General features: G+C 43.5%; 1 protein-coding gene across 1 annotated transcript in view; it reads right to left on the reverse strand.

Annotated features, from left to right (window-relative positions):
* The window catches only part of LOC124149918 (homeobox protein Mohawk-like), a 61619-nt gene that overhangs the window by 16105 nt on the left and 26262 nt on the right, over nucleotides 1-19252 (reverse strand). Inside the window, exon 2 of the mRNA XM_046521764.2 lies at nucleotides 1533-1855. Coding sequence (XP_046377720.2) covers nucleotides 1533-1855 — 323 coding nt within the window. The remainder of the gene's footprint in view (nucleotides 1-1532; nucleotides 1856-19252) is intronic.

A 19252-nucleotide genomic window follows, 5' to 3' on the forward strand; every position in this document is an offset into this window, starting at 1 on the left:
TTGATACAAAATCAGATTGTACGTCTAATACGATATACGGCATACTACGAACGTAGGGGGCACCATAGCTGAGTTCCCGTTTCTTTGACCTTGTAGTTTTAGAGGAGATGTCGAACATGTAAAAGTTAATGGCGACCGAACAACCTGACTAGCGGTCAAACGACGGACATAAATTCACTTCGTCAGGTGAGCTAAAACACTACAATTACCTTACCATTGAAATACTCGACGCGTATGCCTCTGATATTGTAAAACAAACGAGTCCAACAAGCGATCTGGGCGTGACGGCCAGCGTACTAGTTGGTACAAGGGTTATGGAAACCGTAGGCATCTAACATCGCTTTGTGAAACGTGCTCCTGATGAATGATATCGGTTTCAAGTAAAAAAAGGCAGATTTGCGGCTTCGTGAGAACCCTGGTGTAAAAACGCTCTTGATTAGTAATCTACAGTACTATTTTATGTCATGAGATTCTGCAAAATAGACCTAACAATCACTAAACTAAATAAAGTCAGAATGAAAACATTCGTTTGGTTAAATATTTCATCGGTTTGATTCTGTCGGTGCTGTCGCCAGTTGCCTTGCATACACTTTTGACCAGCGCTTGCTCAAATCTTGACAGTTGTTTGTTTGTTGTTAAACGCCATACTGAGCCACATTTCAGCTATATGACGGCGGTAAATAATCGAGCCTGGACCAGATAATCTAGTGATTGATATGTTGGTTGGTTGGTTGGTTTGTTGTTTAACGCCACACTCAGCAATATTCCAGCTTTATGACGGCGGTCTGTAAATAATCGAGTCTGGACCAGACAATCCAGTGATTGATATCATGAGCATCGATCCACGCAATTGGGATCGATGACATGTATCAACCAAGTCAGCGAGCCTGACCACCCGATCCCGTTAGTCGCCTTTTACGACAAGGATAGTCACCTTTTACGGCAAGCATGGGTTGCTGAAGGCTTCTAATCCGGATCTTCGACAATATCAGTAGTATGTATTCAGGTGCAGCCTGCAGTCCGAAAGCGGTGGCAGGGGGGTGGTTGGGTTGGGTAGAGACAGGGGGTAGAGTTGGGTAGGGGGGATGCGCTATAGATGGCTTTAGCTAGGGATTTGTCAGGGTTGTGTCAATATATACACGAATGGGTACCCGTTATGAATACGTGGTCATTGTATAATGTATGGCGACCCGTCAGAAACAAAACACCCGCAAATGCGTGTATGGGAACCGGTCAGGAATATATTGTCATGGTGTGCTGAAAGGAACCGTAAGGAACTGTTATAACATACTGTTTGGGATTTTGGTTTTGATTGACATCATGAGCATCGATTCACGCAATTGGGATACGATGACATGTATCAACCAAGACAGGGAGCCTGACTACCCATCCCCTTAGTCGCCTCTTACGACAAGTATAGTTGCCTCTCACGTTATACTTTGCGGCGGCCAACCAGAAACATAATCTCAGCTGATAAAGGTATGGGTACCCGACAGTATCGCTAGTTTCAAGCCACCAGCAGAATGACTTACCTTCGTCGTCGGAGTCCCAAATTGAGTCGTCGGAGGAGACGCTGAAGAGTTCAGCATTGCCCACAACGTACGTGTTGTACAGCTTTATCCGGGCTGACCACGTCAGGTTCGGGGCTCGGACGGTGTTCTTCAGTCGCCGCCTTGCGTTAGCGAACCAATTAGAAACCTGAATTAAGGTCATGTGACTGCCGGCAGCCAATGCGACCTTCTCTGATTTTGAGGGGTAGGGATTATCCCTGTGCTGGTACAACCACTGCTTGAGGGGTCGGGCCATGTCTTGCAGCGTCTGTCGTTTGTGGCGAATTTTCTCGGGGATGAGCCGCCTGGAAGATAAAATAGAAACATTAACATGTTGTTGACATTACCAGACACCCATACATTTCAAAATAAAGGGGAGGTAATTTACCTTAGGTGACATCGACACATATGCAGAAAGTGTTGCTGAATATACAATACAACAGGCGTGAGTGTCACTAATGACAAAAACAATATTTGTTTCCCAAGGACTTCTAATGAATTTTTTTTCTACGCCTCTCGTGTTTCTATTGTCCTCCAAAAGATGCCCAAACATACAGTTTGGGCTTCCCCATCATCAACGGCGACAACAGGTTGGAGAATTACGGGATGAGAGAGATCGATCAGTCAAGGATGAGGAGGAAGTGATCTTTAGAGATGTTATATCATCATCCCGACATTTCAGTGGTACGAACATGTATTGGTGGGTACTGTGTGGATCTAACAACCCACAGTCTGTATACGTCCAACCTTTACGATGGTTATAAGCTGATAAGCAAACAATTGGCTGACATGGTAATTGAGCGGTGCCAGCAATAATGAAACAATCACAGCAGCTGACGGGATCGTGTTGAATCAAGCGGAGATCAATACTTGGCAAAGACCACCGCAGGGGCTTCCTTTTCAAAAACACATGCTGATCGTGATGATGCAGCGAGTAAAAGCGAAGCGACTTACTCGGACAACGGACCACCACCAGGCGCCTCACTCGGACCACTGAGGACTAAACAAACACCTAGCTAGGACCACTGAGGTCTAAACAGACACCTAGCTAGGACCACTGAGGACTACACAGACATCTCGCTAGGGCCACTGAGGACTACACAGACACCTCGCTAGGACCACTGAGGACTACACAGACACCTCGCTAGGACCACTGAGGACTACACAGACACCTCGCTAGGACCACTGAGGACTACACAGACACCTCGCTAGGACCACTGAGGACTACACAGTCACCTGGCTATGAAACAAAAGGACTACACAGACACCTCGCTATGAAACAAAAGGACTACACAGACACCTCGCTTGGGCCACTAAGGACTACACAGACACCTCGCTAGGGCCACTAAGGACTACACAGACACCTCGCTAGGACCACTAAGGACTACACAGACATCTCGCTATGAAACAAAAGGACCACACAGACACCTCGCTATGAAACAAAAGGACCACACAGACACCTCGCTAGAACCACTGAGGACTACACAGACACCTCGCTATGAAACAAAAGGACCACACAGACACCTCGCTATGAAACAAAAGGACTACACAGACACCTCACTATGAAACAAAAGGACTACACAGACACCTCGCTAGGGCCACTAAGGACTACACAGACACCTCGCTAGGACCACTAAGGACTACACAGACATCTCGCTATGAAACAAAAGGACCACACAGACACCTCGCTATGAAACAAAAGGACCACACAGACACCTCGCTAGAACCACTGAGGACTACACAGACACCTCGCTATGAAACAAAAGGACCACACAGACACCTCGCTATGAAACAAAAGGACCACACAGACACCTCGCTAGAACCACTGAGGACTACACAGACACCTCGCTATGAAACAAAAGGACCACACAGACAAGTACACCTCGTTTGGGCCACTAAGGACTACACATACATCTCGGTACCCGTCAGGAATATATTGTCATGGTGTGCTGAAAGGAACCTACAAAACAGTGATTACATACTGTATGGGATTTTGGTTTTGACTGACTACACAGACACCCCACTAAGACTACAGTCAAGGTGACCCGTACTGATCTAGCTCAGAATACGTCTTCAGCAAACAACGGTTGTCGTAAGAGGCGACTATGCTCGTCGTGAGAGGCGACTAATGTCATCGGGTGGTCAGGATCGCTGACTTGGTTGATACAGGGCATCGTATCCCTGTAGATGCTCATGATGTCAATCACTGGGTTTTCTGGCCCGCGAGCGATTATTTTAAGATCGCCGTCAAATAGCAGGAATATTGCTGAGAGCGGCGTCCAACAACACACAACAATCCAGCTACGTCACCAGGACCACCTCAGTCACAATATGGTCCCAGCATGGTCTCGCCCACCGCACGACAAGTCACACAGGTACTAAAAGTCAGAATACATTTCTGTATGTTAAGGTTGGCGACAACCGGCTGAGTGACAGCATAAGTGTAGACCCTTGACAACCGCCGCTCAAGCCGCCACTCCAGCCACCACTCCACAGACGGCATATCCGGGGACACTCCAACAAGCGTTGTGCGGCCGCTCTCACACATCACAGTTAACAAGGACTCAGTTGATTGTATTGACAAGTCGTTTTCACTTTGATCTTATACAAAACATACTCTGACGAATCTCTCGAGTGCGGCCCATTGCTCGAGTCGTGTGTGATCAAGAAATGTGACAACTCAATCACGGAGTTGTGACGTCATTAAACGTGGAGTGGTTCGGAGTGAGGTGATCAAGGGAGGGGTCCGGGGTGGGGGTTCGAGGGGGTCATACTTAGGGCAAGATCAAAGCAGATTCTGGAATAAAGATCAAACAGGCCCTCCGATCCAGTGATGATGTGAAAAGACGATTTTATAAGTATTCGTGCCAGCATCTTTCATTTAAAACAACTTGACATGTTCTTGCTGATATCACCCTACACTTCAAGTTAGATGTGAGAATATTATCCATACCTTGGCTCTTGAATATAAGGAGAACTTTATACCTCTCAAGTCGAAAGCACACTATGATCTCAGTAAGTATGGGCAGAGCACCGTCAGCACACTCGGCAGAATATGTTAATAGACTTGCACAAGTATAATGTCTACATTATGTAAATAATAAGAACAGGTTGTCCCGATAAAAGACTGGAGTACCTGCACTGTCCACATAGCTAGAATAGCCCTTTAGGAGGATAGAATTACTACACATCCATGGACCTATCTTTCAGTACAGACTTGGAGCAAGGCTAACATGTTACCTGCTGCCAAGTCTCATCCTCCCTACCCCTCCTCCTCCCCATGCAAGGGCGGGTCCGGCATGTTTAAAACGGAGGGCTCCAAAATAGCAACAAAAACCTCTCTCTATAATGTTATAGTCCTGCACCATGACTTTTTATATTTATAATTTATATTTTTAGGTATTTTTTTTACTAGCCGAGGCAAGTCTAGATCAAAGTAACCAAGTGACTAAGTTTAGTTTACTTGATTCCACTTGAAGACATGTTTTCATTGACTAAGTGTTAGTCTAATAATTTTAGTGCGTACAACATACTACATTCAAAAGGGGTAATGGGATGCTTGAGGTGGTCCGGGCCCCTGGACCCTCCATCTACCCACGCACCCCGGAACCGCCGATGTCGTATGTCGTGTGTAACACAGTGTTGCATGTAGCACCGTCCACGCTGCCGGAGATCCCAGAAACCGTCATCACGATTACTACTGAGAACGCTAACAGTGCGACATTCATGAATTCGTGAATCCGGATATTTGCTAAACCGGACGATATCAGTGGGGACGCCACGATCCGGATTAACGGGTTTCGGTGAATGTCCTTTTACGGTAGATCGCTAAAAACAACGGATCCTAATCTCCGTGCACGGCCTACCACGTGGGTGCTGAATCTACACAGATGTTTAAGTACATTGTGCACACTCTGATACCCCCGCCGATCCTCCCCCCATCTACACGTCACGCTCATATTTATTCAGACAGCACCGTGCACCGAGTTATCTCATCACCGAGTCAGCTGACACTTCCTCCGTGATTCACTGTAGCATCAGACTACGTGAACTGGGCGGCGGCAGCACCGGCACTTTTCTTCCGGGGAGAGGGCTCCAACCTTTGACTTCTGACCTCTATTTTTCCATGTGAATTGCACACGTAACATCTGATCACTAAATTAGCTGCAGAAACTGATACAGCACATCCATGCGTGTGCCTGTAACTTAGTTTCTGACTGGACGCATGCCACAGCATACGGGGAACACGCTAACGCCCACTTGTAGTTATCATGTCATACATAAAACAACAGCTAGCTCAAATTGAAAACGCATGACGCAGAATCATAATGGTGTACGTCTCACACACTTGTATTGACGGGTAATGTGTGTATTTTATAAGTATGTCTTATTTGTGACATGAACGGCCCCCAAAAAGAATAAGTTTGTTTGTTGTTTAACGCCGCATCAGCAATATTCCAGCTATATGACGGCGATCTGTATGTAATCGAGCCTGGACAAGACAACCCAGTGATTGACATCATGAGCATCGATCCACGCAATTGGGTTACGATGATATACATCAACCAAGTCAGCGAGCCTGACCACCCGATCTCACGACAAGGATAATCGCCTTTTACGGCAAGCATGGTTTGGTGAAGACCTGTAGATTTGCTGCCCGTCATGTGTGTGAATAATAACACTTCTCTATCCCCAGTAGTAGTTCTCACTACACTGGACACATCAAGTAATATTAAAGGGTTTCAAATCGGGTCATATTCTGGGAGACTGACACGGACAAAATTTCTTCAAGATATTTTTCAAAGTTGGTTATAATATTAAACAATGTCCTATCAAAAGATGTACACAATCATGAACAATGTCCTTTTACAACTCCACCAACCCTTTTAGAAAATAGAATCTGCCCGCACTGTTTCAAATTTGTTCATCAAAAGTTTGTCGAAGATGAATTTCACTTTTTAATGTTATGTCCTTTATATGATGATCATAGAAGTATTTTACTTAGAGAAAGTATTGTTCTAAATCCGTTATTTGAAAATATAAGCGTTGATGACGCTTTCATTTATATTTTAAAATGTAAAGAAATTCAGCCTTTGGTAGCCAGTATACTTTTAAAGATGTTTAAACGTATGCAACCATTTAGCTAGGCATTTAGCTAGACATGTAAATTTTATTGTCAATGTATTTTATAGTATATAATATATATAATGTTTTACGTGTCTCATAAGCCTAATGGCTGGGTGTTACTTTTTAATATGCCAAAGAACATAATTATATATATATTTTACTCTCTCTCTCTCTCTCTCCATTAGTCTCTAGCATAGCTGGAAGGTGAGAGGACATGTTCAATGTCAACCATCCAACCCCAGGGAATAAATGACGTTTAAGTTGGAGCGTCACCTTCACTCGCGGCAAGGACGATTAGGTATTAAAACATCATCTATCATTTCTGAAACCACTAACTTCCAAATCCCGCCAGCTAAGCCTCCAGCATAAAACAGGCGAGGACATAGGTAGAAAAGGATATGCTACGTAACATCAACAGTAAACTACAACATATTGGATTTGTGGTAATTCGTTGACTTTATTTTGGCAAAATATTTGTTTGTTTGTTTGTTTATTGTTTTACGAAGCACTCAGCAATATTCAAGCTATATAACGGAGGTCTGTAAATAATCGAATCTGGACCAGACAATCAAGTGATTGACACCATGAGCATCGATCCAGGCAATTTGGATACGAAGGGGCGGTCGGGTAGCCTAGTGGTTAAAGCGTTCGCTCGTCACGTCGAAGACCCGGGTTCGATTCCCGACATGGGTACAATGTGTGAAGCCCATTTCTGGTGTCCCCCGCCGTGATATTGCTGGAATATTGCTGAAAGCGGCGTAAAACCATATTCACTCACTCACGATGACATGCATCAACCAAGTCACCGAGCCTGACCACCCGATCCCGTTAGTCGCCTCTTACGACAAGCATAGTCGCCTTTCATGGGATGCTGAAGACCTGTTCTACCCCTGATCTTCACAACCGACGCTGACGCCAAGTTCCAGTTCATTTTGAGACGGAGGCTCGTCTGCACTGGCACTGAGTACCATAACCCAGGACCTCTAGTACTAAGAATCGGAACATGCACAAACCATCACTTATTAAACACTGATATGCGTGCACACTGTGACAAAATACCTCCACGAAATGAAACAAGGATCCCGTTGTAAATTACTTTGGTAAAGCAAATGTCATATATACTGAAATCTCGTTAGTATGGATCGTTAATGTTGGGAGCGTCTGGATATATACAATATTACCCCGCATTTAGCGCTCGTTATTCCCGAGGGGCCAGGATGCAGCTTCGTTCCCCACACGGAGACAATGTGTTAAGCCCAAAGCGATCTTAGTGCACGTCACTTATCACTGGGAACCGACGTGTCCGGACTGGGTCTTACTTCAAATGTATTGGTTGGTTGGTTGTTGTTTAAGGCCGCACTCAGCAATATTCCAGCTATATGACGGCGGTCTGTAAATAATCGAGTCTGGACCAGACAATCCAGTGATTGACATCATGAGCATCGATCCACGCAATTGGTTTCGATGACATGCATCAACCAAGTCAGCGAGCCTGAACACTCGATCCAGTCAAATGTATTGCTGGAAAGCGAAGTGTCTGGATAAACGGGGTTTCACTGTAAATGTATCGCTGGGAACCGAAGTGTCTGGATTAACGGGGTTTCACTTCATGTGTATGTTATCCGACTTATGCTGTCCACAACCGATAAAAGAACACCAGGCTGTGGCGAGAGTATGTTTGCTCTCACTCGATCCTCACTAGGTGGCGATCCATTTGTTCTGTACATCACTGTCCACAGTGTCATCGAAACAGAGCAAGATTGAACGACCAATACCATCACCACTCGCCACGTCCAGACTTAGTGATGGCTCACAAGATCCACTTCTCATTACCGGATTGCCCCATGCTGCCTTACAGTGCCACGACTCTGTGGTGGGCAGCCTGTCCCTCATCTCCAGGTAGTGCCATGGATATACAACCAATGAGTTTGATCGGCCTCTATTTCATATTGCATACAAATACATTACAAGATGGAGCTACTTAAGAATTGACTTCAATGTGTTTTGTGTTTATGGATGTATAAACGTTAAAGTTGGTGTGCATACGAGTTGAATTTACGCAAAATGTACACACCGGTGTTTACGGCCATATCTCAATGAACGCAAAGGTTAGGGCTGCCAATTTACAGAGCTCAGTGCCCTATACCCAAAATGGCACTTTGTTGCGCCGTGTCCAACCGCTGTATTATCAAATATATGTGAGCCTCACGAGGTATAGGGTCTCTTTATACCCGTAAATAAACTGTAAAAACAACAAATCTGAGGCACCACACTACCGCTTACCACAAATACACCAGGTACACTGGTCATGTTGGCATTACACACACTACGCTACGAAAGTGACAATACAGACAGGGCTTTAACTCAACACGAGTCCTAATGGACGGTTAGATAAGCGGCCCAGAGGTCAAGTTGTGTTGCCACAGCTCATTTGCGGTTTGCAGGTAGGTGAGCACGCACTTCACTACAGGACTAATAATTTATATTTTCCTGGCGCTGGTGTATTTTTTTCTCATAGTGTTTTATTTGTTAAGATACCGGTATTTGAAGCGTCGCTATAACAGTAACTGAGTGCCGCTTTGAACGCTATGTCAATTTTGAAGTAATGCAGATCTCATACGCTGGAAACTTCAGTGAAAACCACGAGCACGGGAATGGTCCTGACGAACTTAAAAACATAATCAGGACGAATCCGGGATTCGAACCCACGATTATAGATTTTCTGGCATGCCCGAATCATACCATTGATAGTCAAGTTTCGGAATCATCTCACCTAGGTTGTTATTCTGGAAGTAGGGGACAATATGTTTAGGGACCCGAAATACATTAGTTTTCAGTATATGGTACAAGTCCAGTGTATAACCAAAGGAAACATTATTTGTTTCCACTATTTTCGTGATTTTCTTTTAAAACTGGGAAGCTGATAATACCACAATTGGGCGTATAACGCCGCCTACAGCAGGTACAACGCCTATGTAGTAGCAGCGTCTGGTATCGCTGTACCAGCATCGGTGTGGCCTGTGCGATGCCGTAATGGAAGCTGTTGATGTCTCAATGAGCTCTGCAGTGCTGTAATGAGCGACGTTGACGACGTAGCTTCAGCTATGAGACTAGCATGCTTGGTGCTCTTGTACTCCTCTGGAGTACGAAAACGTGTGGCTTTCAAGACTGTCAGAGATGATTTCTGCAGGAAGATTAACGAGAAATCAATGCGTGTACATAGGCTGCGACTAGACTGGAGGCCCCCTAACGAGTCCCCTCTTGAAAGCCTCCCCCCTACGTTCAGTATGTTTTACTTGGCTAGGACAGCTTGCGTAAGAACGAGGAGATGAAGTACATCTGGGAGAAGGTTGTGAGACATAGCCGCAGTACCACCACAGCAGACAGGTCGATAACCGATATATTGCCTGGCAATACTGCAGACAGATCGATAATCCATATATTGCCTTGCAATACTGCAGACAGATCGATAATCCATATATTGCCTTGCAATACTGCAGACAGATCGATAATCCATATATTGCCTTGTAATACTGCAGACAGATCGATAATCCATACATTGCCTGGCAATACTGCAGACAGATCGATAATCCAGATATTGCCTGGCAATATTACAAAGACTGCAAGATTTGTGTTTTTTGTTGCTTAACGTCGTGGTCAGCAGTAGTCCCGCTATCTCCCAACAGCATGGTTAAGACCCGGTTCCCAACAGGGGCGACTGAATGACAACGTGGCCGATATTGCTTGACAAAACTGTCGTGTGCTGGACACGATCGCAGATATTGTTAAGCTATACCACAGTTATTGTCGGACAATATGGCACATATTGTTGACAAATAGCAAAACGGTTGCAAGAAGATCTTGCAAAGTATTTGCTGGGAAAGTTGCAGACATTGCTTGACAATATCAAAAAATATGTTAACAATACTGCAAACAATGCCAGACAATGTTGCAAAGATTGCAAGACAATGTTGCATAGATTGCCAGACAATGTTGCATAGATTGCCAGACAATGTTGCATAGATTGCTCTCCATTAACGAGGTTGCAAGCATTTGTCGCACAGAAATTGCTAAGCAATATGACAGCGACTACAAGACAAAATCGCTGGCTTTACATGAATAGAAAGTTTATTTAATTAAAATCACTCTAGCGTTATTGTAGTACAGCTGTAGCTATGCAGACCCGACAACGTACCATGTCCATCTGTCGTGAGCCAGCGAGACACATAGTCCCCTGCTTTGAGTCTGCGAGGTAATGTCGTGGTCGTATGTGATCCTACAGACATTATTAAAACTTACATAATAGACGAGACGACCACACTGCCCCGGCGTGAAGTTGCGTGATGTCGCGAGATGTCGGGTAACAACATCGTTACAGCGCATTGCCGTCAACCCAGCGGGCTACTGGTAGACACGTTGTGCTTAAGAACGCTATCTTACATACTGATCTAAAGGTACAGTTGTTTAAAGAGAATACGATACACAAACATCAAACAGACAAAAAAAAGAGCATTCAAAGAAACCGTTTATTTAAGACTCTTCACCTTAAGATGGAATTACATGTGATCACATGATGGCAATAACAGGCCTCTAAAGGGGCTACAAAAAAAACGGAGAATATCGCTCGGTTAAAACATCCCTTATAAGTCCATGAACCTGTCTCATTTACACTCTTGCGTACATAAAACGATGTCGGAAGTAAATAAGCCGGGATTTCAAACAAAAAAACTCAATACACTAATCGTGTCATTACGACAGTCATAAACATAAATTTACAGTCATCTCGGGTAGAAAATCTATTAACAAACTTGATCGCCTTTAAGCAAGACCGAGCACATAGTTAACTTAGTCCACACAGGCGATGTGGCCGTCCAGTTCCCCAGCTCGCCCAGGTTGTCGTGCCTTAAAGTTGAATACTTAAGCCGCGAGATCTTAGTTATACCCATTATCTGCATTCAAACTCTAAATTTACCAGGTTGCCCAAACTGGCGTTTTATTGCCTGATTAAAGGCTTAGGGAGTATTAAGGTTGTCTAGTATTGTACTGCCTGTGCTTCTTCGTTGACTCAGGGATTGTCGGCCAGGCACTGGAACAGGATGATACAATATAGCCACTACAGACGGCTTGTTTGCGTAAATCTCAGGTCTCGCTGTTGTCATGGTAACTACGTTGTCGTACGTGACTTGGGAGTTGCTGATTCAATATCTGTAGAAGGCTCCGGTGTGAGGAGAATGAGTCCAGAAATCTGTTTGACATTTACTTCATGTGCTTGTTGTCAGACATGGATTATAAATAGACATTAAAAACAGTTATTCCATGCCATTTCGTTAAAAGCCCAACGTTTATTGCGATACCCGTGGACGGTTAACTGAAAAGGAATATAGATCTACCGCTTCTTGTCGTGTATGCCGACCGTGTACGTTCAAACCATTACACGTTTCGGTTTTTTGTTGTAAACGGATGTAGATACAAGTCTTTAAGTTCAAGATGGTTGAATTACTGAAAAAAGCACATCCTGTAGACGGCCGAATACATACTGTGAGAGTGAGTGAGCTGGTTAATGTGAGGCAAAAGTCCGAAGTTCGCAGTTTGGTGAAACCCAGGTGAACTACTTGGCGAACAGCGGCATCTTAGACCGCTGGATCGGCATCATGAAGTTAAAACAACACGTAACGTCACCTAAATATGGATGGTATCACAACTTAATGACGGTCGTTGCCAGGACTTGTATTCCATTATTCAATAACGGTATCATGAAGTAAAACGACGGGTACCGTCAGCTAAACGTGGATATAATGAGTAACAGATTCAAATCATGACGTCATCAAACCAATATCATTGCTTTAACACGTCACGGTATCGCCCTGCATGATTCGAAGACAGCCGAGTTTACATAGAACATGGAAGTACCAGGCTAATCAGGACTGATACCACGCTAGACGTTCAAGAATGTGTAATGACGAAGGAATGAGATTTAAAAGATCTTTATCTACAGATTCACTGATTAAAATTCCGCGGGTGGAGTAGTGACACCACAAACACCTCGCCCTCTGAGCTTCAGCACAATCAGAGTTGCCGTGTGACTTGAACAGTGTACGCAGTACATGGCCCCCGCCCAAAGGAAAGCTGCGATTAACCTGTCAATTTGGGCTCTATTTGAATCCGCGTTTACCGTTAAAAGCCCTGGAGAGAAAACGTCCCCTTGGCCAACGCCATGGATAACTGCAGCTCCATCTATCTCACTTGGCGCTGTTCAGCTGACGCATGGCCCAGCAAATACAATTAGGTCGGGGTAGGGGTGGTGGGGGATGTTTGAAAATGAAACTGTAGTTAATCACAAAACTCAAGCCCTTGTTCTACAGACCAGGATTTGAAAGTCATCGGGGGATTAGGTTGGGTTGTATTTATGCGTATTTAATCGTAGTGTTGTTCCAAAATAGCAAAGCCGTGTTACGCCAACCGAAGTGTGATCGTGTGATAAAACCCACTGATGACGGTGGTCTTAAAGTATTTACATGTATGTTCAAACATTCTACTCTTCTTTATTACCTTTCGATGCACATTTTCATGACATGAGGTTTTTTTCTTCGATATTAATAACGACTGAAACTACTACACACAAGCTGGGAAAGTGGACTTAAAACAACATTCCTTAATTCCCTCATTTGTCTTCGGGCTCCAGATGATATGATGTCAGTTTCCACTTACAAGAATTGAGTATACAAAGGTGAAACTAACTTGTTTGGTTTGCAGGGTGGCAATGCATTACCCGCGTACCAGCGTCATACGCAACACATGGTCGGGAGCTGAAGAAGTGAAAATTATACAAATCGAGTTCAGCTGTCTAAATTACCTTTCAAAAGCTACTGAAAGTTTATGTCAATATTTCATATCTTGTTATACCGGTTTGAGGGATTGTCAGATCGACGGCAACATTACCACAGCTGAGACACATGTCACCTTGAAATGTTGCATAATGACTTCAGAGCGAGGCTTGAAGTGACCGGCTTAATGGTTCATTATGCCGAACACGGCGCCACTCTTTGCTAGAGTGATAAACACGTGATCGAAACACACAACAAGCGGTCTTCGTGTATTTCGGGTTCAAAGATCACTGCATTGACAGAATTATTAACATTCTTCTTGATAAGCCGGCGTCTTGCTCATACACCTCATTCCGGTATTGCGGGTGGCAAAGAGGTATCCGCTGCGTCTCTATTGCCATACCCGGGTATCTATGTGTTGGGTGTGGCGGCAGATATTAGAGCACCGCTAAGTGTTAATCTCATTAAAATCAGATCTTAGTTCTCGCAACCGCTAAACAAACATCTGGGGACATCTCATTACGGGTCGCGTCAGAAGGGCCTTTCATCCGACCAATCAGAGCTCCGTCTGCCAGATCAAGTGAGTGAGTTGGTTTTAACGCCGCTTTTAACAGTATTCCAGTTATATCACGGCGTGTCAGCTTAATGTGGGAGATTAGCCCGAAGGGATGCAGGTCTCAGACGTTGACCACTTCGGTGAAACCCACGAGCACGGGTATGGTGCTGACAAACCTAGAAACATAATTGGGGCGAACCGGGATTCGAAGCCACATTCATAGGTTTCTGGCGTGCCCAAGGGATGCAACTCTGCACAGCGAATCGCGGCGCCTTAGACGACTGGGCCACCCGTGCCCCCCTACCAGATCAGGAAAGCGGCAGTCGGAACTTGTTGTCTGATCATGCAGGTTCAAAAACGTTAACACGGGGTATTCTAAATGACAGTTACGGCCTGTACGACTGATTCCGTCAAAATCATGGTCTATCTCTCGCTTCAGTGGGATAAACATTTGAACGGAAGAGACATTGAATAATATGTGGAATGTACTGCCATAAATCTTTATCATATGTTAGACATTCCGCAATGTTCTCTTGTTCAGTTTACACTTTTTTTAATCGAGAACTTGATCAACTTTTTTCAAGCGTAGTCTGAAATGGAATTTCCCCAGTTTGAAACTAGTGCCGTAAAGCTCGAGAAAGCTGCTTTCTGACTGGCTAATGTCGACTACTTATTAGCCATTTCATTGGTCAGTAAAATTCACGAAAGGTCGTTCTGACGTGACCGGTAATGGGATATCCTCAGCTCATAGTTTAGCGATAGCGAGTACTAAGATCTGACTTTAATGAGATTGCATAAGTGTTGTTTGCGACTTTTTAGCAGGGACCTGTTTTCGATCACCGTTCAAGACATACAGACACGATTCAACTGATGTAAAAAACGCGCTACAATTATATATTTCCAGTATTATCTGGAACGGGTTATCTTTGTCCAAATAATCACTCTGACGGATAGAGAAAACCATAATGCAAGTCATCTACATCACGTTGATTGACAATAGCGCTGTTTCACCAGACGCATTTCTTGTCCTACCTGTATCATAGTCCGAAAAAAGGGACAAAACCCTTTCCATAATCAGCAATGCACGATCAGTTCTTTATTGCACAGGCTTACTTGTAAATGAAAATGTCCGTGATAACACATTAATAGCATGTGCAGCTTCAGAATTTCTCCCAAGGTCGAGTACACTGCTAGGCTATCATTCCGAGTTCCAGTGCACTGTCGAGGAGACAAGCTTCTCAGAGCAACACGATCCGCTGTGACTTCAATCACACACTCCAGCAAGGACTTTGTTGACTCGGATCAAGAAGCTCGGACGCCTCAAGCCCTTGTTACCACTGGCTCGTGCAGGACGTCGGTCAAGGTCACGTGATAACTAATCCTTGCTACCATACTGAAGTTATCCAACTTGGAAGACAGACCGATAGCAATCGATGTCCAGCAGCTTGACCCCTTTAGGAACACGAGCCCGAACTGTTAGTTCTGGAAGTGATAGACCATTTATCAACTGTTCCCTTTTGACTGCGAGCTCACAAGCGAGGCCAGAGAACGAGCTTTTTCACAGGTTGACAAACTGATGCATCGGGATTTGAATTGAACATTTTACGATCCAGTTCAAGTCAAGTTAAGCACGAGTCAGTCCGAGCATATACATTTCCATTGGAACAAAGAGATTTATTTTTTTGCACTTCATATGATCATAATCGCAAAGAAGCCACAGTTTTTCTGATGGCGGTAGATGCTTGTGAAGTCTTGCCTGGTCATGGGAGGGGCTTTCAGTTCCAAGTGTCAATGTCATTACATTTTTTTCACAATGGCGCATAACCTCCGAGCTTATCGTCGAGTTTGCTTTGAGAACAGGCTACACGAGAGTAATTGATTAGAATGATCGAATATGTAGAATAAGTAAAGCTAGACAAGATCATTTCAATAGCGGGCGACGTTCACATTTCTTTCATTTTATAGTTTCATTGCAAAGATACAGACTGTCAATAACGCATTTGTAAGATAATCACGTTGTAAACTCAACATTAGTTGAAGATGAAAGGTGACATATGTAGATCATGTCATAGCTGTAGTGGGATTGTTTAAGCATCAGTTTACAAATGTTAAAGACAATCTTTAGGATTGGCACATTTCATTGAATCGAAAACTGAATTTACATATACGAGCCCGGGTTCAGAAACTACACACTACAGTATTCAAACTAGACGTCTTGTGTTGCTCAGACTCACACCTAGTCTCTGAAATGAACATATTGTAAAAGAACAACAACAATTTAAAATATAATAAAAAAGGAGCCCCTAGACTTTCTTCATTTTAGGATACTGCAGCTGCAGTTATCTAACTTGCCAAACATTATAGACTCGCACGGGCTGGAATGGATATATTTGTTTCAGGGTCTGTATGACAGAATATGTGTTGCCCTACAACATACGATATGGACTAGGCCTGCCTGCAGTTGGAAGGATGGAGAGACATGGAATATATGTCACAAACGGCTGGTCGGGACGTAGACTTGCACAAGTCTCCGAAGCAATAATTATAAGTATAAATCATAATATCTTGATAACATTTATCATAAGAACAAGTTGTCCCTATCAGAGACTGACGCCTGGACATGCCTATTAAAAGGATAGAATTACTATACACCGATGGATTCACCATTCCGTACAGCCTTGGAGCAAGGCTGTTCTTAGACTAACATTTAGTATATGAAATGTTATATTACACAATATCCTTCTTGACTCTAAAAGAATTTTAAAAAGTTTCCCTATGCTGATTTCATAGAGCTAGCTAGGGCTGGGTAGACTTGCTTTTGTATACGCTTCTAGATTGTGTTTTTTTTAATAAAAAAAATATATTCCAAATTCATGGTGCAGGACCAGGCTGATCTGGGCGGCTTGATTCGTGTTTGAACGTGACCTTTGACCACGACTTATGATGTGTGGGTGGGTGTGGGTGTGTGTGAGAGAGAGAGAGGGGGGGGGGGTCTGGAACATCGATTTTCAGAGAGGTACACGTGTGACTCTTACATTCAATTCACACTTTAGTCAGAACACAGATGACATACTTGTAGACACCACTACACATGTACATGTATGAGAGCGTGTGCAAACCTCCATGTATATGGGACCATCAGGCGAGGATAACGTTTACCGTTCAAAGCGGCTTGGCTTGAAGGACTAGATTGGCTAGATAAAGATGTCATAACTGACTAGACAATTACATCACTATCTGACATGGACAATGTATGGGTAAAAGGGAACTCAAATATACTGTATATCCTAGTATTAGGGTAATTGGAAGATGTCAAAGTGGACTTCGTTCAGCATCTAATATGCGCTTTCCTGTTGATCGGATGTAAATGAATGTTGTTGAACGCCGCAATCCCGAATAACCCAGCTGTATCACGGTATCCTGTTAAAGTCGAGTCTGGACCACGCAAACAAGTGACTGAAATTATTATGATAAACGATCCACGCCATGGGAAACCGACCCTGACACCCAATCCACATTTCAGTCAGCTCTTACGACAGTCATCAAGTCATGCGGACCTATTCTGACCCGAAATTCCCATGGGGCATGTTCTGTAAGTATTTTCTAGGACTACAATACATGAACAAGAGGGCCCTATCGCTCAACAGACAACCTGTACGTTTGTCATTAAACTCAACGACTCGTCGCATTGTTACCTGAATGCCAATAATATATATTGTGTACAACCAGATGCGTGGGATATATTGGCAGATCTCCCAATACACAGTATGCCTTCTGTTCTGTTGGAGACCGTGGAACAACGACTTGACGCGCCAGAGCCTCACAGGTATGCCATATATGCAGTCTCCGGCGTATTTAAATAACTAGACCATGTATTTACCATTCGTGTTATTAAAAACGTATGCAAATTGATAACTCACTGAAGGTACATCATGTGAAGACACAAGGGCTCATTCAGTACTGAAATATATGTATGTATATATTCGTATGTACAGGGAATGCTGGGACAGGTGGGAAGGAGCTGAAATAAATACGTAAGATAAGACTCCTTGTTATAACTCGAAACGTGGAAATGAATATTCAAACATGTACAACATGGACGATGAGTCAACTTTAAGAACTTCTACTCTAATGTAATGTGACAATGAGTAATTGTGTTTTGCATCCCCAGATAGAAAAATAAAACAAATTTGTTAGTTTTAGTTTTTGGGAAGCTAGATTGAGATGCAATGTTTAAAATACAATGTTTGAGATCCAAGATGAAGATACCATGAATGCAATCTGTCATTGAGATATCATGTTTAGGATCCGAGACTGAGATGCTAAGTTTGAGATCCGATATTGATATACTATGTTTGTGATCCGATATTGATATACTATGTTTGTGATCCGATATTGATATACTATGTTTGTGATCCGATATTGATATACTATGTTTGTGATCCGATATTGATATACTATGTTTGTGATCCGATATTGATATACTATGTTTGTGATCCGATATTGATATACTATGTTTGTGATCCGATATTGGTATACTATGTTTGTGATCCGATATTGATATACTATGTTTGTGATCCGATATTGATATACTATGTTGTGATCCGATATTGATATACTATGTTTGTGATCCGATATTGATATACTATGTTTGTGATCCGATATTGATATACTACGTTTGTGATCCGATATTGAGGTACCATGTTTGACAGGACCGAGTTGGAGTCAATGAGAGTGGATTGCCTAAGATATTGTCTGGAAGAAGGAACGAGCTAGACTTGCACATGTCTCTAATGCAATAATTATTAGTTTAAATATAATTTCTAGATGATATTAATAATAAGACGTTGTCTCTATAAGAGACTGTCGTACTTGTACTATCCGATTATCTAGACTTGTCTATTATGAGGATAGAGGATACACGCATGGACGTATTTAGTACAGCCTTGGAGCAAGGCTAGCAAAGAACTGATAGCGCCAGCAGTACCACAGCAGGTATTTGCAGGACTGCATGTCTCACAGAGTCAACAAGTTCCGTCGACGGAGGAAATACGACATATAGTATGCCAGTTAAGTTGTTCATTTCCTGCGATGGTGTCTCCTTTCCATCTTGGCGTCTTGTTTCCACTTGCGTCACGCTCAAGCCCTCGTCACGTCTGTTTCCCGTTTACGTACACAAGGGCGGATAACTCTCA

This window comes from Haliotis rufescens, unplaced genomic scaffold (genome assembly GCF_023055435.1).
Source record: "Haliotis rufescens isolate VD_foot unplaced genomic scaffold, xgHalRufe1.0.p SCAF_4, whole genome shotgun sequence".
In the NCBI taxonomy this organism is placed as follows: domain Eukaryota; kingdom Metazoa; phylum Mollusca; class Gastropoda; order Lepetellida; family Haliotidae; genus Haliotis; species Haliotis rufescens.